Source organism: Halichoerus grypus, chromosome 3 (assembly GCF_964656455.1).
Source record: "Halichoerus grypus chromosome 3, mHalGry1.hap1.1, whole genome shotgun sequence".
Taxonomy (NCBI): Eukaryota; Metazoa; Chordata; class Mammalia; order Carnivora; family Phocidae; genus Halichoerus; species Halichoerus grypus.
This window is the reverse complement of record NC_135714.1, coordinates 154,916,967-154,942,353: the sequence shown is the minus strand read 5'-3', so window position 1 is coordinate 154,942,353 and position 25,387 is coordinate 154,916,967. Positions and strand designations below refer to the sequence as shown.

Here is a 25,387-nt window from a genome sequence, read left to right as displayed (position 1 = left end):
AGTGAGTTTCTGGCCTGCCAGCCCCAAGCCTGGAGAGATCAGACACCTGTCCACTCGGGGATCAACCTACCTTCTGCCCAGGCTGAAAGGCCACTTGCTGGAGGCCTGAGGTGCCAGGAGCCTTGAGGATTTCCTTGGGCTGCTCCTGGCAGGAAGTGTCCTTGGAGGCGAGGAAGTGCTGGGGAGCCGCCCCTTCCAGCAGCTCAGTCTGAGGCTCTGAGGGTGGGGCAGCCCCGGGGGGCCCCAACACGCGGGCTCCCAGGAGGGACCGCTTCCCAAGGCGCCGGGACAGCACGCTGGCCATGCTGCTGCCTTTCCTGGTGAGGCAAAGGGGACAGAGAGTCCTTTATCCATTATCTGGAGGAATCAGGAAGCTTTTTTACAAGGCCCTGCGTGCAGCAGGAGTCTGTAAGTATCCATTAAAGTAGATGAAACCATTTTAAAGTAACTTCTACAATTCCTCTTCTTTTTACACAAGTAACAGCCATTCCTAGTAGGACATTTACAAAATACTGGTAAGCACAAAGAAAAATCAATCACTCAAGATGCTGCCTCCCAGAGATACCCAATCTTCCTACAGAACATTCCATGCTTTCTTCAGTATGTATGTATTTACATACTTCTATTTATACAAAAATGGGATCATGGTTAGGTAAACTGAATTTTTTTTTTTGTAGTTTTTAATTTTATTATGTTATGTTAGTCACCATACAATACATCATTAGGTTTTGATGTAGTGATCCACGATCCATTGTTTTCGTATAACACCCAGTGCTCCATGCAGTACGTGCCCTCCTTAATACCCATCACCGGGCTAACCAATCCCCCCTCCCGCCTCCCCTCTAAAACCCTGTTTGTTTCTCAGGTCCATAGTCTCTCATGGTTCATCTCTCCCTCCAATTCCCCCCGCCCATTTTTCCCTTCCTTCTAATGTCCTCCATGTTATTCCTTATGTTCCACAAATAAGTGAAACCATATGATAATTGACTTTCTCTGCTTGACTTATTTCACTTAGCATAATCTCCTCCAGTCCCATCCATGTTGATGTAAAAGTTGGGTATTCATCCTTTCTGATGGCTGAGTAATATTCCATTGTATATATGGACCACATCTTCTTTATCCATTCATCTGTTGAAGGGCATCTCGGCTCTTTCCACAGTTTGGCTATTGCGGGCATTGCTGCTATGAACATTGAGGTGCATATGGCCCTTCTTTTCAATACATCTGTGTCTTTGGAGTAAATACCCAGTAGTGCAGTTGCTGGGTCATAGGGTAGCTCTATTTTTAAATATTTGAGGAACCTCCACACTGTTTTCCAAAGTGGCTGTACCAACTTGCATTCCCACCAACAGTGTAAGAGGGTTCCCCTTTCTCCACAACCTCTCCAACATTTGTTGTTTCTTTCCCTGTCCATTTTTGCCATTCTAACTGGTATAAGGTGGTATCTCAGTGTGGTTTTGATTTGGATTTCCCTGATGGCTAATGATGATGAACATTTTTTCATGTGTCTGTTAGCCATTTGTATGTCTTCTTCAGAGAAGTGTCTGTTCATCTCTTCTGCCCACTTTTTGACTTGATTATTTGTTTTTTGGGTGTTGAGTTTTTCTTTATAGATCTTGGATACCAGCCCTTTATCTGTAGTGTCATTTGCAAATATCTTCTCCCATTCTGTGGGTTGCCTCTTTGTTTTATTGACTGTTTCCTTTGCTGTGCAGAAGCTTTTTATCTTGATGAAGTCCCAAAAGTTCATTTTTGCTTTTGTTTCACTAGCTTTTGGAGATATATCTTGAAAGAAGTTGCTGTGGCCGTATGCTACCCAGAGCAATCTATACCTTCAATGCCATCCCAATCAAAATTCCAATGACATTTTTCAAAGTGCTGGAACAAACAATCCTAAAATTTGTATGGAATCAGAAAAGACCCCGAATCGCCAAGGAAATGTTGAAAAAGAAAAACAAAGCTGGGGGCATCACGTTGCCTGATTTCAAGCTATATTACAAAGCAGTGATCACCAAGACAGCATGGTACTGGCACAAAAACAGACATACAGACCAATGGAACAGAATAGAGAACCCAGATATGGACCCTCAACTCTATGGTCAAATAATCTTTGACAAAGCAGGAAAAAACATGCAATGGAAAAAAGACAGTCTCTTCAATAAATGGTGCTGGGAAAATTGGACAGCCACATGCAGAAGAATGAAACTCGACCATTCTCTAACACCATTCACAAAGATAAACTCAAAGTGGGGCGCCTGGGTGGCTCAGTTGGTTAAGCGACTGCCTTCAGCTCAGGTCGTGATCCTGGAGTCCCGGGATCGAGTCCCACATCGGGCTCCCTGCTCAGCAGGGGGTCTGCTTCTCCCTCTGACCCTCTTCCCTCTCGTGCTCTCTGTCTCTCATTCTCTCTCAAATAAATAAATAAAAAATCTTTAAAAAAAAAAAAAAAAAAAGATAAACTCAAAGTGGATGAAAGACCTCAATGTGAGACAGGTAAACTGAATTCTCAATAGCATGTGTAGGTTTTACTCTATCACTAAACGTTTATTCAGTAAAAACAATAAAAACTCTTTTAGAAACCACACAGTATTTTCTTAGGCAGATGCCATCATTGCTAACTTAACAAATCCTTTATTATTGTACTTGAGGGCTAGATCCCTCGTGGTGCTGTTTAAGCTGCTCTGCCGGCAGGGAGCATCCTCTGAGCTCAACCTCTGCACACACATACCAAGGATGCTTCCTTAGGTCAGGTTCCTATATATGACATCGCTAAGTCGGAGCATGAGGACATTTGTCAGAGACTTGCAGATTCTGCAGCTTAGTTGGCTTCAAAGTTGCAAAGAGTAACAGAAATGAGATGCCAACTCTCCTCTCCTCATTTTACACTTAAAGAAACTAACGCTGAGAGCTTAAGTGACTTGTTCGCAGCAGGCAAAGTGGTCGATGCCAGAACCTGAAGGAGATGTGCTTTCCCAACTCCAAATCCAGGTCTCCTCACTGAATCACCGTGGCCTGCACACTCTCTCCAACAGCACCTGGTGTCAGACTACTAATGCACTAAGGGGTGATGGAACCGTAGGACCACACCCCTGACACGGACCGAGGAAGACTATTCCAGGCCTTGGCGGGTTCATCCCAGGATAAACAGGAGCTGTTGTGAAAAGTGGCACGTGTCATTTCAGGATACTCCGAGGCATCCGGGTACCGTTTATCACACTGCAGAAAGCAGGGAACTGGGTAGCACTTGCCTTCCGCACTTTAGAGAGGGAAAAGCTAGGAAGGAGATTGAAACTGATGTTTCACTATTCAAAATCCTCCTGCGTGAGAGGAGGGGTTCTACACACCCTGGCCCTCAGTGAGCCCCAGGGCTAGGGGAGGACCCTCAGGAGTTCTTTGGGCCACTCCTTGACCTTGATGCACCTACACCATTCCAGAAAACAAGAACTCTATCTTCCAGATCCCTCAGTAATCAGCATCAGTCAACAAGCTGAGTCGGGAAATCCTTCCCCTGACCTGCAGCCTCCCTGCTAAGTGAGATGCAGGGAAAACACAGAGCTGTCCTCGGGCCACATGGGCAGTACCCACTCAGAGCCTGTGGGTCCTCATCTACAAATCACAACACTAATACTCCCCTCACCAGTATCTTGGAGGAGCACATGAGAATGTTCCTGTAGAAGCTTTTCACGACCTGCGAAGTGTGACAGAAATACAAAGTAGCATTATTATGATGAAGTCCACTCTAGTTCCAGATTCAGGGAAATGAACATTTTGGACACAGACTTCTACATAATTCTGTAATAGACTTAATTTTCATATTCTTAAAAAGATGATGAATGGTCCCATTTTTTTCCCATTGGGTAACAAGTCCTAACCCCCAGGCCAACTGGACAGCTCACCTCTGAATACCTCTCGTATATACATAGACATTACATTCATACCTAGTGCTTATGAGCACTTCCTATGTGCTGGACCCTATGCTAGGTGCTGTACTGGCATTCTCTTTTCTGGAGGTACCATTTTCATCATCCTTGTTCTGCTCTCAAAAAAACCTCAAAGGCTCAGAGAGATTGAGATATGACCAAGGTCAAAGTGGGTTAAGGCCAAGTCAGAGACCCCAGAACCTGCTGACTTCAAAGTCTGTTTCTTAGGAGTACACCATGCTCCCCCTCCTGTTTCCAAATATACTTTGGGTAGGATCCATGACCTAGAGCCTCTACCTCTCTATTCCTCATCTCCTTTGACTCCACTGACCTCCATCTCCACCACCTATGTCATGAACTGGCTTCAGAAGGTACTGTCCAATTCCAAAGGGGCAAGCTTTGTGCTCACAATCCCCAACCACATCCTCCTTTTTGGCTCCCCCAGCCTACCAGCTGCCCTTCTCACCAACTCCCGAGAACTGACTTCCATTAGTCACCTAACAAATGGTAGACCTTTGCAGTCCCTTCATCACCACAAACATGAATCCTTTGCTCCTGCACAGGGTTCTAGGGGCAGGTGCCTACTAGGGGGCCTAGCTGCTCTCAGGCCTCAGTCTCCTGGCAGAAGAGGAGGAATCAGACCCAGCACTTTGCAAACTCAGGCTGCCCTCCTTCTCTACAGCACTGATTCTTCAGCCATCCTGTGGTTCATTTCCTTTGGGGCCCCTAGTACATTCCTAATCTCCACTGTGCCAGGTCCTCTGTTCCCTCCGACTCATTTATTTAGTTAGTATCTAGTTGAGGAATTGAAATGTACAAAGCACATTCCCCAGTGCTGTGATAAGTATAAAATACAAGGATATTCATGGACCTCTACACCAATGCTATTTCTCCACCTGGAATGTCCCACCAGGCTACCTCCACCCCTGTCTATTAAGCTTGGCATTTCAAGAGACTGTTCCAGTCACATTTCTCCTCCCTCCCACCTCTTTTCCCCGGGCCACCCTCACACCAGAAGAAAACCATCACCATAGCTATGAATTCAGACTTGTTTTGAACAGTTCCACAAACCTCTGCTTTTTAACCCCTGTCCCAAAGTGCATCGGGGCTTTGTTTGGTCTCATGCTATCTCCACATCTCTCAATCCTGGCCTCTTTTCAACCATTCCAGCAAATTATGCTAAGCAAACATCTCTACAGTAACAAAATACAAACAGGGAAAATAAACTTAAAAGATAGTAATAAAGTTGCAAATATTGGGGGGCTCAGTAGGTTGAACGCCCGACCCTTGATTTTGGCTTAGGTCGTGATCTCAGGGATGCAGCCCCGCGTCAGGCTTCACACTCAGCACAGAGTCTGCTTCAGATTCTCTCTCTCCCTTTGCCCCTCCCCCAACTCATGCTCTAAATAAATAAATAAGTAAAATCTTTGGAGTTGCAAATATTGAGAAAAAGTGTTTGGCTCGTTTACAAATATTTTTTACTCCAAGCTTCAGATAGCATGGTATCAGAATCAGATGGAATCAGATAGCACGGTATCCTCACCATGATTTCCCTAGAAAGCAAAGAACAGATAAGAAAAGGTCAGAGTCACAGCATCCTATTGAGTTCCTGTTCAGCTGTCTGGTGACTTTACATTCAGGAACACTATTGGGAAGCTTTAACACAAAAAAGGAAGAAAAATGTAAGGAGTAAATTCTTTACCACTAAAAAAAAAAAAAAGTATATCCAAGCTAATTCAGTTTCAGAAACTCAGTTGCCTACCTTCATCCTTGGAGCCTCCAGCCAGAAACAAGAACCTGGGACTTTCAGGTTGATTTCAGTGGGCTCCTAAGAGCTAGAGGCGAAGCCGCAATGCCACTCGAAGACATCAGATGGCAGCACTCATCCAGAGAAGAAAAAAGGAGAAAACCACCCCTTCTCTTGACCAAAAAAACACAGTGGCCACCCCCACTTTCCACAGCAGGAAGTTTGAGGTTTCTACCACTGAAAACGAAGAAAGGATAATACTTCCAAAATTCCTGGGCTTCCAGTCTTCAGATGGGGCCTGAAATATTTGGCTAACAGACTCTGACAATGTTTTTGTAAGCCTTTTTCTTTTTCTTTTTTCTTAAGATTTTATTTACTTACTTGACAGAGAGCACAAGCACAAGCAGTGGGAGCGGGAGAGGGAGAAGCAGGCTCCCCACTGAGCAGGGAGCCCGATGCGGGACTTGATCCCAGGACCCTGGGACCACGACCTGAGCCGAAGGCAGACACTTAACCCACTGAGCCACCCAGGCACCCTCTTTTTAAATTTAAAAGAATACTTTTCCCTTGGTCTGTGAATCCCACGCCCTCCAAAGCCTGCTGGATCTGTGCAAAGTTGGTGAACCTGTCCACTCCCAGCTCGTCCTGACGTGCATTTGCTTTCATTCTCTGGCCTTTCTCCTTTAACTGGCCCAATTCCACTGAAATGCATTTTATTATTTGATTTATTTATAGGATGCCCACATCTTAATTTTTAAAAGCAGAAGAGAAAAAAGGAAGGGAAACTGCCTTTATTAAGTACTGAGTAGGCACTAGCTTTCATAGATTGTACTTAATTAAATCCTCAGAAATGACTTGAGAGCAACAAGTCTTCTATTTCTGAGGAGGAAACTGAGCCCCAGGGAGGTTAGCTTGGGGAGGCTACACAAATAGGAACCAGTGCTCCGGGTGGGGGATTTCTAGTATGTGTGGGAACTCTCAAAATATAACAATTAAGCTGCTTTTTATCTACATGGTATTTTTCTTTTCTACGTCAATGAACTTCGATAGAAAAAACTAGCTCCCAATCCTGCAAGTCTCTTTTCCATTTCTTTGTACACTTTCTTTACTTGAAAATCTCTTCCCCATTTAGCCTCTGACCTACAAAATAAAGGTCAATGCCTTAGCACGACCCTGTTAAACAGTCCAAGCCACTGTTAATCATTTAGTGGTTCAGGAAGACCTTTACACATATATTGCCCTCTCAGAGGGCACAAAGAGATAACTGACAATCCCAAAAGTTAAGGAAAATCTTAGCTAAGTTTATACTGGGGATTGCTAGCATGGACGTGAAGAACACAAATCTAGACTGAATATAGACTGGGCAGCATCACCAGGGGTGAGTTGATGCCTCTCTTGTGTTCATCGGTATACTCATTATTTTATGGACATGGCTTAATGCACAACATAATCAAATGAGTTCTTCAGGGATTCAGAAGTGAACCTAGCACCCACAGAGGTCTGTCACGCAGGTGGGTGAAGGGACCAGGGTAACTCCGAACCCAGAGTGACTTGCCAGGATCGCCTGTTAATTTACATCTCCGGTGGAGGGTCCCACCCTCCCTATTACTGATAGAAGCCTCCTTCAAACCCCTCTTTCCTCATCTCTACTTCTATTCACTCCCCATCTGGTTTCTTTCTTGGGAGCTATCAGTGGTCCATATAAACAGCCATGCCCTAATTTGCTACAGGGTTCCAGTGCAGCCAAGAGAAATCAAGAAACCTCTATTTCAGCGTAACAGTAACAGTGTTTCAACATGTAGCCCAATCCCACTTTATGAACTCACTTACCGAATTCCTTGATGGAAGCACAAACTATGCTAAAAAAGCCTTCCCAGATGATGGACAGTTTTAAGGGGATCCTGAGCCTTCTTCCTGCGCTTCTCACCCCTGCTGTTGTCACTAATAGGTGGGGTGGCTGCCCTTGTATTTTGGTCAATGTCCAAAAGGGGTTAACCTCAGCAAACATCTTCTGATGTACTAATAGCCCTTCATGAGGACATCTGCCATCAGTTAAATAACTGGAACAGACAGAATAGGAAAACAACCCCTTTCTGTGGTTCTGAGTTGCAAATTGCTATGTGACACGTGACTATTGCTGGACAACCACCTGTCTCAGCACACGTGCGTGTGTGAGCGTGCATGCGCGTGCACGTGCTCATGCACAATGGCTGCTCTCTCCTCCCACCCAAGGACACTGCAGCAAGCCAGGACATCACCTAGCAGCACTTTCAGGAGGCAGGTCATAAGTCAACTTGATTCAACACACACCTAATGAGGTTTCTTGGGGGGTGTTGTTGTTGTTGAAGGAGAGTGAAGTTTGGAATAAGACTCCCATTTGTTAAATCCTGGGTGCTTGCTGCCTCTCTAATGAACAATTTATGGATCATGGGGAGGGACACCAACCCTCTGCCAAGAGTTTCGGGTCCCCTACTGAACCTCAGCTTTCCATTTTATGATCTCCACTGGGTAACTACTACACAGAACAACAGTTTGAGTTTTTAGTTCTTTGGCTAATGTTTTGCATATACTTTTTTTTAAGATTTTTTTTTTTTTTTTAGAGAGAGAGAGTACAAGCAGGGGGAGCGGCAGGCAAAGGGAGAGGGAGAAGCAGGCTTCCCACGGAGCAGGGAGCCCGATGTGGGGCTCGATCCCAGGAGCCCGGGACCATGACCTGAGCCGAAGGCAGACGCTTAACCGTCTGAGCCACCCAGGCACCCCTTGCATATCCTTCTTAATCTCTTATCAGAAAGCCAATTTTTTTTTCTTTTAAACCTATAAAGTTTTTTTATTTTTTTATTTTTATTTTTTAATCAGAGAGAGAGAGAGAGAGCCCAAGCAGGGGGAGTGGCAGGCAGAGGGAGAAGCAGGTTCCCTGCTGAGCAAGGAGCCCGATGTGGGACTCAGCCCAGGACCTCAGGATCATGACCTGAGCCGAAGGCAGCTGCCCAACTGGCTGAGCCATCCAGGCATCCCATAAATCTACAAAGTTTTAACTTGAAAATTTTTTTCAGTGTGATTGTCTAAGCTCATCCAAAGGTCAAAATATTGTAGCGAACCACATCTATTATTTTACAACAGAACTCATCAGGGTATAGGATTCCCAAACAATTCATTTTTCAGCAATGCTTAGCCAGGGATGATCTCTGTTGAGAGATGCCATGTGCATTTACAGCATATTTATGATTATGTGCAAATACGTCTGTGGTTCTCTTAGTGTGCAGGTCACCATTTCAACCCTGGCAGAAGCAAGTTGCCATACCCATACGTCATCACCACCCAAATGCTGCCTGGCAGTTCTCAAGCTTTATTATTTTTTCTTTTTTCTGGAATGCCTGCTTCAGAAAAAGTAAAAAAAGTACTCACTTCACTGGGCATACATTGACCTTTCTTCCCAGAAGCCTCTGCCCAGCCTGGCTTTTGATAGAAACCCCTGAAGAGTGGCCAAGGGCCTAAGCTAAAACATCAAGTTATTTATCAGGCCCTATTACACCATTTCAAAATGTATGGTGTGCATTTTAGATTTTCGCAATACAAGCTTAAGATATACAGCACTGAGCATGTTGGTGATTGACTCAATACCAACATTTCTTAATCAGCTGTTCGAAAAATGACTATTTGGATTCTCAGGGCCTTCTAATTATCATCTTTTTCTCTAGGTTTGTAAAAGCTGGATTACACTGCATCCGTGTATAATGGTTTAGGCTACCAGTAAAATTAGAATTACTATCAAGATCGACAGGGACCTTAACGACTGCCCATCTGCCATCCAGGGCTGGAACCCTCTCCTCAGCGCCCCCTATCAGTGAGCACCCAGCCTTCCCACTACTGGGAGTAATAGATGTTAACAGAATAATGGAAGGAAAAAATAAAGGTCCCAAATAGCAGTGTTATTTTCATATTCCAGCAGACGGGCCATAGAAATAGGTCATCTGATCTGGTTATACTGAGTTTTCTCCAGCAAATACTCAATGACCCTGATCAGCAAACACGTTTTGTTGGTCTGACTGCACAACCACCACTCAGTCAAGTAGAAGAGACCACTCTGTTTGCACTGCCGGCAGGGAAGGAACGCTGCTTTCACAGTTCTACCCAGGAACAAGTGCACTTCCCCCTCCTTCACACCTAGCTCCCCGTTTGCTTTCAAAGCCACCGCGGTGCGCTTTGTACATTGCTCTATCCTGCATACACTGCTCTGCAGTAAGCAAGACAATTCTTAGGCCAGTGCTTGGCACACAGGTCCACTCGTGCCAGGAGGACTGCATCTCCCTCAGACTATAAGCCCTTTGAGGACACAGACCAAATCTTGCTTCTCCCATCAGATTGAGGATTTTTTTTTTTTTTTAGATTTAGGATTTTAAATGGATGATATCCCTATGGGGAGGAGAGCCCCAGATTCCAAAAATAATGTGTTCTAAGAAATACCTGCTGCTTGCCCTAAAATGAAGATAGGTTATCAAAAGCAAAGGTAGAGTTTTGGTGTTCAAACTCAGTTCTGAGACTGTAGTGTTTTCGTGAAAACAGGCAGGGAATTCTATATAAGGAAGCAGGCAGAGGTAAAAATATGGTTACAAATGTGCCGTGTGAGGCAGTTTGTGCAGCATGTTTTTGTACATGCACGGGGGGAAGGGAGAGCACGCATACACATGTGTACGTGTGTGCGTGCACTGTGGTTAAACCTGATCTGAACTGTGCTCAAACTATGTGAGCGTTCCAGGAGGAGGTGGGGAGATGAGTGACTGCTGACTCGGCATTTTACCCAGAGCCCAGTGGAGGGAGGAAACCAGGAACTGAGTATCTCCCGGAGAACGAGCCCAGAGAACTAACAGTTTTTTAAAGGAAGCACACAAGAGACCTGCTCATTAACTCACACCACCAAGGGCTGTTTGAACGGCACTTGGGTTTACACTCACTTTAATACACACATTTGGGGACTTCCTTTTCCTCCTGACCTCATGGCAACTCAAGAAAATATGGAGGGACAATATAATCCCCATTTTCCAGCTAAGAAAACTGAGGTTCCTCAAGGTCATTTTTTTGCCCAAGCTAACAAGCTGTGGCGTTTGCAGTTTTCCTGGATCCTCTCTGAAGCAGTTCTGTTTTTTCCACAAGTGGAGACCCAGCAGCAGGACGGGGGCTCAGGATGGAGGGCTCTGGAGTTTACAGCCCCCATACCTTCCCATGGCCTTGTCTGATCCTCCAAGGACTGTGAGGAAGAAAGTGTGAGTTTCACTGGGAAGAAGGGATCTATTAGAAGCACTTATGGTAATGGAAAGCACAAAGCTGGCAACAAAACAACCACCTCCAAAAATATAAAACATGGAGGTGAGAATTTAAAAAGCCTAACAATCCATCAGCATAAGGTCCTGAGTAGCACACGTGCCAGAAAGGGAAGTCTGTGCAGTAATGATGCCCAAGGTGCCAATCCTGAAACAAAAAAAAAAAGGCTTTCTGATGTTCTCCCTTAGGACGGCAGAGAAATACACTCTCTCTCTCTATATATATATATATTTTTTTTTCATTTAAGTGGTTAAAGTAGAAACTATTTGGAATTCAACAGTCATATGAATGAATAATTACATTCCCTAAAGTCCTACAGAATGGGAAAAAAAAAAAAATTTGCAAACCATGTATCAGATAAGGGGTTAATATCCAAAACATATAAAGAACTCATACAACTCGGGGGCCTGGGTGGCTCAGTCGGTTAAGCGCCTGTCTTCGGCTCAGGTCATTATCCCAGGGTCCTGGGATCGAGCTCCACCCAAGTCGGGCTCCCTGCTCAGCAGGGCACCTGCTTCTCCCTCTCCCTCTGCCCCTCCCCACTGCTTGTGCTCTCTCTCTCTTTCTGTCAAAAAAAAGAAAAAAAAAAAGAACTCATACAACTCAAGAGCAAGCAAACAAACAAAATAAATCCTCAAATTACCCAATTAAAAATGAGCAAAAGGGGGCGCCTCGGTGGCTCAGTTGGTTAAGCGACTGCCTTCGGCTCAGGTCATGATCCTGGAGTCCCTGGATCGAGTCCCGCATCGGGCTCCCTGCTCGGCAGGGAGTCTGCTTCTCCCTCTGACCCTCCCCACTCTCATGTGCTCTCTCTCATTCTCTTTCTCTCAAATAAATAAATAAAATCTTTAAAAAAAAAAAAAAAAAAAATGAGCAAAGGATCCAAGTAGACATTTCTCCAAAGAAGATATCTGGAAGGCCAACGGGTACATGAAAAGATGCTCAACATTGCTCATCATCAAGGAAATGCAAAGTAAAACCTCAATGAGATATCACCTCACTCCTGTCAGAAGAGCCAGCCTCAAAACGACAAGAGGTAACAAGTGCTGGCCAGGATGGGGAGAAAAGGAGTCCTCGTGCACTGTTGGTGGGAATGCAAACTGGTGTAGCCGCTGTGGAAGACCGTGTGGAGAATCCTCACAAATTACAAACAGAACTACCCTATGATCCAGGAATTCCACTGCTAGGAATGTCTCCAAAGGTCAAGAAAACATTAATTCAAACAGATATCTGCACCCTCATGTTCACAGCAGCAATAATTTATAATAGCTAAGACATGGAAACAGCCTAAGTGTCCATCGACTGATGAATAAAGAAGAGGTATGTATATACTGTGGAATATTATTCAGCCATGAACAACAAGGAAATCCCCCCACTTACAACAACACGGATAGACCCTGAAGGCATTCTGCTAAGTGAAGTAAGTCAGAGAAAGATAAATACTGCATGATCTCACCTACATGTGGAATCTAAAAAAACAAACAAAAACAAAAGCAAAACAAACAAACAAGCAAACAAAAACTCATAGAAAAAGAGATCAGACCTGTGGTTACCAGAGGCAGGGGGATGGCAGGGCGGGGAATCAGAGGAAGGTGGCCAAAAGACACAAAGTTCCAGCGGTAAGATATGTAAGTACGCGGGATGTGATGTCCAACGTGATGACTAGAGCTACCACTGCTGTGTGGTCTATAGCAAAGGTGTTAAGAGAGTAAATCCTGCGAGTACTCACCACAGGAACACTTTTCTCCCTTTCTTCTTTCTTTTTATTGAATCGATACGAGAAGACAGATGTTAGCTGAATCTGTTGTGATTATCATTTCACAAAATATGTAAATCAACCCATCACGCTGTATGCTTTAAACTTATGCAGTGATGTATGTCAACTGTTTCTCAATAAAACTGGAAAAAATAGTAATCACATTTCTTGACAATGCTAAATAAACAGACAGTGGGGCTTGTAAGGAGGGTGAGAGCCACCTGCTGACTTGCCTGGCTGGAATCAGCAGGTTTTTAATAAAAGGGCAGCAGACCCTTCCTGTGGTGGGTAATCAGAGCACACAGGGCTTTGGGTGCCCAAGAAAGGTGCCACCTGGTCTGGGGGGTGGGCCAACAGTGTGAGACCCCAAATTAAAGATGAGAAACCATGCACATGCAGACAAGATTGGTCAACTTGGAGACACCTAACGAAGAAAGATAAACAGGTGAGCAAAGGGACCAGGGTGTTTTCTGTTTCCAGATGGGGGGCAGCCCCTCGCCCTGTCGCTCTATCATCTTCTCCTGGGAGACTCTGCTCTGAGAGGGGAGCAGTCCTCCAATACCAACGGGAATGCTTCCAATCCCCCAGGAATGCCATGGCTGAGAGGGGGAAAGGCTGGATGATGCACAGGGGGCTGACCCTGGCTCAAAACGGACAGCCAGCCCATGCAGGAGAAGCTAAGCCATGGCACACTCAGTGCACAGGGCACTTCTCCAGGGAAAGAACAGACAGTAGATAGGGATGTGAGTCGGTCCCCTCCAGCTGTGTGACTTGTGACACTCAGCCACCATACTGGAGCCTCAATTTCCTGCCTCACCTGTGAAAAATGAGAAACACACCCAGCATCTGGAAGGCACTCGACAGATGTGTTCCCTTGCCCTATTCCCTTACTCCAGATGGGTGCTAGATCGCTACATAACACAATACGCCACTCTGAATGCTCAGTGGCCACTGTACCCTGGCATCTGGTAATCCCACTTAGCAAAGGATATTCAACCAGAACCAGCAATACAACTACTGACTCCAAAGGAAATCAACAAGTAAACCACGGGTGAGCCACTAATTAATGGAAATCACAACAAAACTGATTTCAGCAGGATGAGGGGAACTGAGAAGTCCAACAGTGAATCCCTTTGGAGGCCTGTTGGCTACAGTGAATCAGCCCCAGGGATCAGTGCTTAGAGTACGACACCCAGCCAGACAGCTCTGCCCCTGCAGTTCAAAGGGAGGCCCCGGGCCACTGCCCGTCGCCCACATGACCTGGGCCTGCTGGCACACAGGCCCAAATCCCGCTCCGCTCCCCCAAGCCAAAATCTCTCTTGGTGCCCTGCCCAGGGTGGTTCACGGCCTGCTGCCAAAGCTCCCTGAAGCGGAACCTGACCAGCCTCTCTGAGCACCCTCCAGTGGCAGCCTCCCAAATCTGTCCCCACCCACAGACACTTCAGTCTCGGATTCCAGCTATCCCAGATCGGGATTAGGCCCAAACAGTGCAGACCCGCACGGGAAACAATTCGGCACCAACTCACCAGAGACCCAGGGAGAGGGGTACCCCAGAACAAAAACAGCGTTTTTAAAAACCTGCTGATATTCCACCCAGGTGCCAGGCTCTTCCCGATGAACTGACCAGAATAATTAAGAAGCTTAAGCTTCAGCCCCTGCCTTTAAAGAACATTAGGCTGAACTGAGCTCCCACCTGGATCACACATCCAGCACAGGCTTCTAAAAGCACTTAATATGCTCCAGAGCCACAGTCATATATTTGTGCTGTATAATTAGATGAATGAATCAGAATTTGCTTCTTACAGGAAAAGGCAAAAAACATCCAACACTCTGACACGGAAGCCTGATAAAAAGATGGTTTTCAGGATGAAGCTCACAAAACTAAATGAATATGCATGTTAAAATTTTAAGTGTTTGACATAAGTTAATTAAGCCAAAATAAAGTATGCTGTGAATCTAAAAAAAAAAAAAAAAAATCTGCTGGGTGACTGGAGGGTGAAGGAGACAGACACATTTCCCCAGAAAACAGAAAGTCAGCCTAAGTGAAGAGAGTGGAGACACCGTAAAGGAAGACTGTTTAAATACACAGTGAAAAATGAACACCGTGGGGGAGGGGCTTGCCCTAAGCACAGCCCTAAGGGAGTAAGTACCTTTCTTGGGAGAAGGCTGTTTTGGGAATCTTCATGCCCCAACAATTGCACGGCTGAGGCTGAGTTCAAAGACAAAACAGCGATGGGGAACTGGCTGAATGAATGACCCCAGGCTTGGCCCAGGACATCAGGGTGTCCACTCTTGAATGTTTTCCCTGAAATGGACAGGCTAATGGCATCGGGCAGAGAGTGCTCACTGGCGAGGATGTTCTAAGCCAAAGTGACAAAATAGATGTGGATCAGTCACAGAGACCAGATGGCTCACGCTCCTGAGTTTGGAGAGAAGGATGAAATCAGCGCTCAGTAGGCCAAGACACACAGGCCGTGGTTACCGGGCACCAGTGAGCTCCTGCCGGCCTCAAGGACAATCAAGGAGGCTGCCCACATGTCAGGCTGGCAGGTAGACTGTACTTAGTTTGGGGCCAACAGAAGACTAGAACCTTTTGAGGAAAAGGCACTTCCGTGTGCACAGGAAACAAAACTTCATCTAACTACTTCATTAGAACTGTTACAGAATAAACCGGCAAGAAAAAAATAGGGGATCTTCTCTGTAAAAAGCAGCCTTTCAAAGACTCATGTTCCTTCAGGAAAGTTCCAATAGCCGTTATTTGCCAAAGACTTATGCGCCCGTCACTTGCTGAGCATTTCACGTACTATAGCACATTTCATCCCTCACAATAATCCCATGAGAGGAGGACCATCATCTTCCCCATTTTATAGAGGAGGCCACTGAGGCTCACAGACGTTGAGTCATATGCCCGAGGCCACAGAGCAGAAAGTGACGGAACTGAGATGTGAGCTCAGATCTGTCTGACTCCAGAAGCTATACGCTCTTTCTACTCTATTATGCAGGAAACCTATGCATCGAGGAAGAGGAGGAAGAGGCTAAACTAAATGACCTTTCACAGGCTCCTTGTTAGTGAACACTCGAGTCACCGAGAGGTTAATGTGGTGGTGGTGGTTTGGGCACGGAAGAGGAAATGAAATGGGCATTGTGAGAGCAAAGAATCAAGCGTGGGGCTCACCCAGGGTCAGGACTAAAATTATTCTTATTTAACACTTTTATAACTACCCCAAGAGAATGCAGAGTGAAAGAGTCAGGGTTGCAAACGAACTCTAACTTCCCATTGCGTGACCTCGGGCAAATCACCAAGCCTCTCTGTACCTCAGCTTCCTCACCTATAAAATGAGGAAAACATTGGCTCCTACTCAAAGGATAATGTGGGGCTTTGAGGGAGCAATGCAGCTTTGTTTTCAACAGCCTCTTGGTTTTAAAGGGTCCCCAAGCTCCTCTTCCTAGAGATTCTGATTTGCTGGGTCTGACAGAGAAGCCTAGGAAAAAGTGAAAAAATGCCCCTCAGGTACTAAGCACCGTCCCTTCCTTGCAGAGTACCTGATAAATGATAGCCAGAAAAAAATAAAAGATAAAAGGCACTAGAGGGGCCTGGGTGGCTCAGTCGGTTAAGCGTCTGCCCTCAGCTCAGGTCATGATCCCAGGGTCCTGGGACTGAGCCCCAAATTGGGCTCCTGCTCAGCGGGGAGTCTCCCTCTCCCTCTACCTCTGCTCGTGCTCTCTCTCTCAAATAAAAAAAATCTTAAAAAAAGAAAAAAGGGGGCGCCTGGGTGGCTCAGTTGGTTAAGCGACTGCCTTCGGCTCAGGTCATGATCCTGGAGTCCCAGGATCGAGTCCCGCATCGGGCTCCCTGCTTGGCGGGGAGTCTGCTTCTCCCTCTGCCCCTCCCCCCTCTCATGTGCTCTCTCTCATTCTCTCTCTCTCAAATAAATAAATACAATCTTTAAAAAAAAAAAAAAAAGAAAAAAGGGACTCAACTCTGAGTAGTGATAAGCCAAACCTTATGGGAAGATTACAAGGGAAACTTTGACCAAACAGGAGGAAAAGCAGCCAGTAAACTGTAACAATGGCAAGGGCAATATAATACATGTAAGGAGAAACAATCAAGACCATGTCAAAGCCCGGGGGCAACAGTCAGAACCCCATAAAAGGACCTCGATGTCACTGTAGGTCAGACTGTCATACTGCTGTGGTCACAAAGGCCAAAAGACAAGACGGACAAACCGTTTTGTCCAGCACCACTCTAAGAGTACTAAAAACAAACACACTGCCCACCTATCCCCCGCCCCCCATAAAATTAAGAGATTCGTCTACACTGAGAACACTGGCTGCTGTCCACCAAGAAAGACAACTTGTAAAACCAGAGGACAGCCACCTAAATGGGTTGTGTGATGGGGAGGGCATGCTAAGAAGGCCAGAAAGACCAAGGCCAGGAGGGCCCAGAGATAAGGCAGGGTGCCAACTTTGTCACCAAATCCTGGAATGACAGAAGAGGTACCATCTGTTGACGCTCAAGGGAGACCAGAGGAGAAGATGCCTCAACATCCCCAAAAGGAGGATACGTAAATGCATCACTGGGTTTGGACAAGAGTTTTAATGCAACTGGAGGGGGGGGTTCCCCCTGGGGTCAGAACCAGAACTGTCTGCATTAACATCTACATAAGGGATCTGAAGGCAAATACATGTGTAGTAATTATGGCTGCAAAAGGGCCCTGCCTCTCTCACCAGTGAGGTGACCAGCAGCCCCAGCGTGTGCCTTCAGGAGCACACAGCCAAGTGCTTCCTTGCCACACTGGCTCCTAAAGGTATGGATTTGGCCTGACATGATGAATTTTCATGATTTCTAGGAGTTCTCGGAAATCCAGATGATGGCAAGAAGTGTAAATACAGAGAGACACACATCATCCTTCTCCAAATAAAATGAAACTGTTAATAAAAGTAACATGACAGTGCTCTAGATTTTTTTAAGAATACTAAAATGCTTCCAAACGTGCCTCACCCTTGGCTTGAGCATTTAAGCCACACTTGGAATTCTAAAGATGTCACAGAGAAGAATTACAGATGCACTGAAGGTCTCCAGTTTGGAAATGAACTGGATTTAGAATTTGCCATCCAGAGTCCTCAATGTGCTACTCATCTACCCTGTGATTCTTCTCCACACAACCACCACCAACATGCAGACCAAAGTCCTTGGGGAGACCAGACGGAATGAATGATGGGGCTCAGAGGGGCTCTTCCCAATACCAACCGCTGTAGCCAATCAGCCCTGACTTATGGGGGGCACACACCTAGGACAACCTAAACCCTGCCCTAGTCTTAGAAAACAATTCCAGAGCAATCAGACATGAGAGGGGAAAAAAGCACCCATATTGGTAAGGAAGAGGTTAAACTGTCACTATTTGCTGATGACATAATACTATACACAGAAAACCCTTAAGACTTCATCAAAAAACTATTAGAAGTTATAAATGGATCCAGTATAGCTGCAGGATACAAAATTAATACCCAGAAATCAGGTGTATTTCTACACACCAATAATGAAGTAGCAGAGAGAAAAATTAAGAAAACAATTCCATTTATAGCCATACCAAAAAGAGTAAAATACCTAGGTATAAACTTAACCAAGGATGTGAAAGACCTGTACACTGAAAACTATAAAACATCAATGAAAGAAATTGAGGATGACACAAACAAATGGAAAGATATTCCATGCTCATGGATTGGAAGAATTAATATTGTTAAAATGCCCATACTACCCAAAGCAATCTGCAGATCTGATGCAAACCCTATCAAAATACCAACAGCATTTTTCACAGACCTAAAACAAACAATACTAAAATTTGTATGGAACCGTAAAAGGCCGTGAACACCAAAGCAGTCTTGAGAAAGAACAAAGTTGGACGTATCATAATCCCAGATTACAAAGCTGCAATAGACAAAACAGTATGGTACTGACACAAAAACAGACACATAGATCAATAGAACAGAAGAGAATCCAGAAATAAACCCGTGTTTATATGGTCAATTAATCTATGACAAAGGAGGCAAGAATACATAATAGGGAAAAGAGACCATCTCTTCAATAAATGGTGCTGGGAAGAAGGGACAGCTACATGTAAAAGAATGACTACTTGCTTACACCAAACACAAAAAGAAACTCAAAAAGCATTAACGACCTAAATGTGAGACCTGAAGCCATAAAAATCCTAGAAGAGAACATGGGCAGTAATTTCTTTGACATTGGCCTTAGCAACATTTTTCTAGATTTGTCTCCTGAAGCAAGGGAAACAAAAGCAAAAATAAACTATTGGGACTACACCAAAATAAATGTTTTGCACAATGAAGGAAACCATCGACAAAATAGAAAGGCAACTCTACTGAATGGGAGAAAATATTTGCCAATGACATAGCCAATTAGGGGTTAGTATCCAAAATATATGAAGAATTTATATAACTCAACACCCCCAAAATAAATAATCTGATTAAAATTGGGCAGAGAAACTGAATAGACATTTCCCCAAGAAGACATACAGCTGACCAACAGACACATGAAAAGATGCTCAATATCACTAATCATCAGGGAAATGCAAATCAAAACCACGATGAGCTATCACCTCGCATCTGTCAGAATGGCTAAAATCAAAAAGAAATTTTAAAAATTTTAAAAATTTAAAATAAGAAATCACAAGTGTTGGCAAGGATGTGGAGAAAAAGGAACTCTCACGCACTGTGGGTAGGAAGGCAAACTGGTGCAGCCACTGTGAAAACAGTATGGAGGTTCCTCAAAAAAATTAAAAATAGAAATACCATCTGATTCCACTACTGGGTATTTACCCAAAGAAAGTGAAAACACTAATTTGAAAGGATATATGCACCCCTATATTCACCGTAGCATTATTTATAGTAGTCGACATATGGAAGCAACCCAAGTGTCCACAGATGGATAAAGATGATGCAGGGTACATATACAATGGAATATTACTCAGCCGTTAAAAAATATATATATATGAGATCTTGCCATTTGTGACAACATGGACAGACCTAGAGGGTATTATGCTATATGAGACAAATACCATACGATTCCTCCGTGGAATCTAAGAAACAAAGCAAATAAACAAAAAGTAGAATCAGACTCATAAAAACAAAACTGCTGGTTGCCAGAGGGGACAGGGGCAGGGGGACAGGCACAATGACTGAAGGGGAGTGAGAGATACAGGCTTCCAGCTATGGAACAAAGAAGTCATGGAGATGAAAGATACGGCAAAGGGAACATAGTCGATGGTACTATAATGGCATTGTATGATGATAGACGGCAGCTACACTTTATAGAGTTGCTGAATCACTATGTTGTATACCTGAAACTAATAAAACATTGTGTGTCAATGAGAAGGAGAGACGGGGCGAGGGAGGGAGGGAAGGAGGGAACAATTGCTTCACGTCTGAACACCCTTCAAGTGTGCCCTGGCCTACATTAGGTCTAAGCTAGGAACTGACGGAACTGACCTTGTAATGTATCTTCCTGAAGATTTCAAATCGGACCACCCTATTACCCAGCCATTGCTTCTGCTCAGTATCTACCCTATGGAAATGCTCACGCGCACTGCAAAGAAGCATGTGCAGCCAAGTTTACTGGAACAGCTTTTGTAACAGTAGAGGATTTGGAAATAACTTAAATGCCCATCAATCAGGGGAAAGTTCTCAGGAAGGCCATGCAGGAGTTAGAATCAAGAAGTCCCAGATGTACAGACAGGAAGCGATCACCAAGATGTCCCGTTGTGGGGGCCAGGGTAGCAATAGCACAGTACGAAGCACAATGCACTGAACCTGTTCTAAGTTCTATAGGTATAAACACAAGTATGTAAAGCATCTGAATACCAACAAACTCCTAACAGAAGTTAACCTCTGGAGAAGGACTGGGATTAGGAGTGGTTGTCAAGGAAGATTTTGTTTCCTCTGGAAAGTTTGCGTTTGGATTTTTTTTTTCCTACAGAGAATGTATTCATGCACTACTTTGGTAATGAAAATTTCATTTAACTGCTTTAAGTTTTTTAGGAAGGACGGAAGGAACTGACCCCGCTCAATGTTTCAATAACGTGTTGGGGGCAATTTCTAGCTGAATCTGACACATGCTTTCCAGGAGGCTGAGAGCTCAGCAGTGCAGAGAGGGCTTTGCAACACAGATCGTGTTACAATATTACAAGCCCAACACTGTAGCTCTGTGGATCATTAAGTTTATATGCTAGTTCAAGGAAGAGGCAGGAAGAGAAAGTATGTCAGGGGGCTTTCTGGGAAATCCAATGGGATGTGCTAGGAGCAACTGCAGTTCTTCTCCTTGAGCGTTCTAGCTCTCCAACCCAGCCAGCTCACACACACCTGCCAAGAGGGGCAGCCTTTACCCAACTACACGTATCCCACCCTAGGCCTAGTTGTCTGTGCTTCAGACTCTTCGTATCAGAATTCCTAACATTAATCCGGATCCCATGGACTAATGAGAAGGAAAAATCTGTCCGCAAGAGCAGACAAGCACCAAAAATTATTTACTTACCAAGGCCACCTAACCATATAGAATACTGATTTTTAAACACACACTCTTCCGCCTCTTCAAAGCCCTACTCAGAAACACAACATTTTAATATTAAGAACCTAGGAGGCAAAACGAACCTGGGGTGATAGAAGTCAGAGTTGTAGTACTTCTGGTGGGGGGGGTGATAAACTGGAAATGGTCACAAGGAACATGTCTGGGGTGATAGAAATGTTCTGTGTCAAAACTGATTAAAGATCTTAAGCTTTACTTAAGATCTAAGCATTCCACTGTATGCAAATTATACCTCAATTAAAAAAAAAGGGACTCAAACACTGTTTCTCTGCTGGCTGCAGCAGAACTTTGAGCTGTCCTATCAGACATCTGAAATCTCTGTTGTGCTATGTAAAGAGCTCGAGTACCATGGCGACAGTCACCATAAAAATAGATAACAAGATTAAAATGGATAGAGGACACATGAATTTAAGAACGGCACACCAAGAGCAATTCATTTCCAGCAGAAGAAAAATAGAAAGAGGAGAGGGAGTTTTTCATTCCGCCAGCACTGAAAAAAACAGCCACTGAAAGTGGTTGTTTTTACTAAAAGAGTTTTATGGCTTCCCTATACTCAAAGGACAAAAAAGGCTGTGAACGGTTATTTCTTATCATACTTTGCTTAAAAAAAAAAAAAAAAAAGCGTACGACAGTCTGTTTCCCATACCTCCGGTAAGTGGCCCAAGGAACCAGTACAGACCAATTCAACAAACCCAGCTGATGGGCCATACTCTATGAGGCCCAAACGATACTGAGATAAAGGAGACCCGGGCCCTTCTTCATCATTAAGGGCACAAACATTTCCAACTATAGTTCTAAATAACTAAGTTCTGCCTGTATTTTTATATACATCTAAAGCTGTCGTTCCCTACTTCCTGCACCCCCAAATTGCTTTACTCCACGTAAAGAGAGCACTTTCTTGCCAAATACTGATTTTTCAAGTGCCAAAATGTGAGGCTGGATCACAGGGACACAGAAATGATCTTGTGACATTCTCCAAAGATAAGCCTCCATTCTCTCTGCAGAGCTAAGAAATTGTGCTATGGGATTTAGCCCTAGCACTGCCCACCCCACCCCCCGCCCCCCGGCCAACAAAAAGTAATCCAAAAATATCAGGAAGAAAATCTAAAAATTTTAAATAATCACAGTAGATTCTAAATAGGCAAGTAAAATTTAGGCAAAAGTAAACTAAATCAAATTTTATAGAAATAGAAATTTTATTTTCTATGTGTAAGCTATTAATAAATTGAAAAAGTAAACATTTTTAACTCGAACCACAAACTTATGGTCTGATATAAACCAAGTATGTGCATTCCTGGAAAACCCCACTCCAAAGTTTCTTTAAATTTGTCCTTTGTTCTTTGTCCCTAAACCTAGAGAGCCATCACAAGGTTCAGTCTTATCCCTGGTGTCAGGATAGTTTTTAATGTGCTCTAGCTGGTGATATGGGAGATGAAACAGAAGGAGATGATGTGATCAAGGGCATTCCCAGGTCCTCCACAGCCAAGCAGAGGATCCATCATTCAATTAAAGGGCTCCATCTTCATTCATTCGTTACACTGAATAAAACTGGCCAATAAACACACTGGTCTTCGACATGTTCATCTATTTTATTATTTGCCACTTCCACCCGCCCCCCCCACTTTCTTGCTTTTCTGAAAGACCAAATTCAGTTTTCAGCAGCCCTGGGGCCACAACCCTGACCAACCATGAAATAGTTCTCCTCATCCTTCCTAAAAATGACCCCAGAAGGGTCTCTCAAAAGTGTGGGGACTCATTTATAAACATTTTTTTTAAAAGATTTTATTTATTTGTCAGAGAGAGAGAGAGCACAAGCAGGGGGAGAGGGAGAGGGAGAAGCAGGCTCCCCGCTGAGCAGGGAGCCCGATGTGGAACTCGATTCCAGGACCCTGGGATCATGACCTGAGCCGAAGGCAGATGCTTAACCGACTGAGCCACCCAGGCGTCCCTCATTTATAAACATTTTTAAAAGAGCTTACATGATGACGTTGACCCAAATACTATGCAACTAGAGGTATATATCCCCTATTCCACATTACCTTTCAGCGTTGACAAGTCACATAATAACCCTAAGAACTGGAAAGGACTTTGGAGGTCAGCCTAATTCCTGTCCTTCTCTCCTATAGCATCCCTAATCAATAGCATTCAGCCCAAACTGAATACCTCCGACAATGGGAAGCTCACTACTCCATGGGCAGACATTTCCGTTGCTGGACAGCTCTGCCAGCTACAAAACCCGTTTTCATAGTGAACTGAAGTCTGTTCTCCCCGTATTTAGGGTTAAAAGGAAACTTAAAGCTCATCCAGTTCGGTGTAATCATTGTACAGATAAGGAATCCTGTAATGTATAATCATTCTACAGATGAGAGATTGGAAACTAGAGAGGATAAAGCAATTGTTCTATCCACTGGTCATATTCCAACACCGGGAGCAAAAATGAGTAAATCTACTCTTTCCTATACCTGATAACCATGAAAGTACATGAAAGCACCATTATGTACCCACCGCATGAGTGTACGCACTCCAGTCATTCCTGATCCTACATCATCCTAGTGTCCCTCCCGAGGATAGTCTTGCTTGCTCGTGTTTCCCTTAAATCATGCCTCCCCGACCCCCTCATGGCCCAAAGGTCAAATGACCAGAAGTCATTAAAAATAGATCCGGGGCGCCTGGGTGGCTCAGTTGGTTAAGCGACTGCCTTCGGCTCAGGTCATGATCCTGGAGTCCCGGGATCGAGTCCCGCATCGGGCTCCCTGCTCAGCGGGGAGTCTGCTTCTCCCTCTGACCCTCCCCCTTCTCATGCTCTATCTCATTCTCTCTCTCAAATAAATAAAATCTTTAAAAAAAAAAAAAATCCTGTGATTGGATTGATGAATTTCCAATCCAGTTATGAACTAGATTCAATTTTCTAAAAGCCTCACCCCACTCAGGGCTCACGTTAAGCCATGAACAATAGAACAATCTCAAAACTTTTCTCCTACATGATTTGCCCCCCTCCGTATGCGTGGAGTACCAAGAGGGCTACAGTGTGCTTGTCTATTCATCTGTTGATCTCCCTCTTTCAATTAGATCATCAACTTCAGGTCAGGGGCTGAGTCTTATTTTGTGACTCCAGTGACTAAACCAGTGCTTGACACACAGTAGAGAGGTACTCAAGATCAGTCACGGAATAAACCATCTACTTTTACCCTATCCTGTCCTTGAACAACAAAATGTTTTGTTTTGTTTTGTTTTTAATAGCAGTGATCAAGAGAATGAAAAGACAAACCACAGACTGGGGGAAAAAACAATTGCAAAAGACACATCTGATAAAGGACTGTTATCCATAATATACAAAGAACTCTTAAAACTCAACAACAGGGGCGCCTGGGTGGCTGTCGTTACGCGTCTGCCTTCGGCTCAGGTCATGATCCCAGGCTCCTGGGATCGAGCCCCGCATTGGGCTCCCTGCTCGGCGGGAAGCCTGCTTCTCCCTCTCCCACTCCCCCTGCTTGTGTTCCCTCTCTCGCTGTGTCTCTCTCTGTCAAAATAAATAAATAAAATCTTTAAAAAGAAAAAAGAACTCAACAATAAGAAAACCCACAATTCGATTAAAAAATGGGTCAAAGATCTTAACAGACACCTCACCAAAGAAGATACACAGATGGCAAAAAAGCACATGAAAAGATGTCATCACATGTCACTAGGTAAGTGCAAATTAAAACAAGATACCACTACACACCTATGAGAATGGCCAAAATCCAGAGCCATGACAACACCAAATGCTGGTGAGGATGTGGAGCAAGAGGAACTCTCATTCATTGCTGGTGGGAATGCAAAATGATACAGCCACTTTGGAAGACAGTTTGGAAGTTCCTTACAAAGCTAAACATACCCTTATCATATGATCTGGCAATCACACTCCTTGGTATTTATCCAAAGGAGTTCAAAACGTATGTCCACATGAAAACCTACAGCAGCTGCAGATGTCTACAGCAGTTTTAGTCATAAAAAGTGCCGAAACTTGGAAGCAACCAAGATGCCCTTCAGTAGGTGAATGGATACAT

At 44.4% G+C, this 25,387-nt stretch overlaps 1 protein-coding gene across 4 annotated transcripts in view; it reads right to left on the bottom strand.

Moving 5' to 3' along the window:
* The window catches only part of ZNF395 (zinc finger protein 395), a 47,543-nt gene that overhangs the window by 15,143 nt on the left and 7,013 nt on the right, over nt 1-25,387 (bottom strand). For 3 of the 4 annotated variants that reach the window (XM_078069478.1, XM_036100851.2, XM_036100848.2), the window contains exon 2: nt 71-317. In XM_078069478.1, the coding sequence (XP_077925604.1) occupies nt 71-304 (234 nt within the window). In that variant the 5' untranslated portion in view covers nt 305-317. Of the gene's footprint in view, nt 1-70; nt 318-3,637; nt 3,681-25,387 lie in introns of those variants that run through there. The other variant, XM_078069477.1, reaches the window with a different exon arrangement.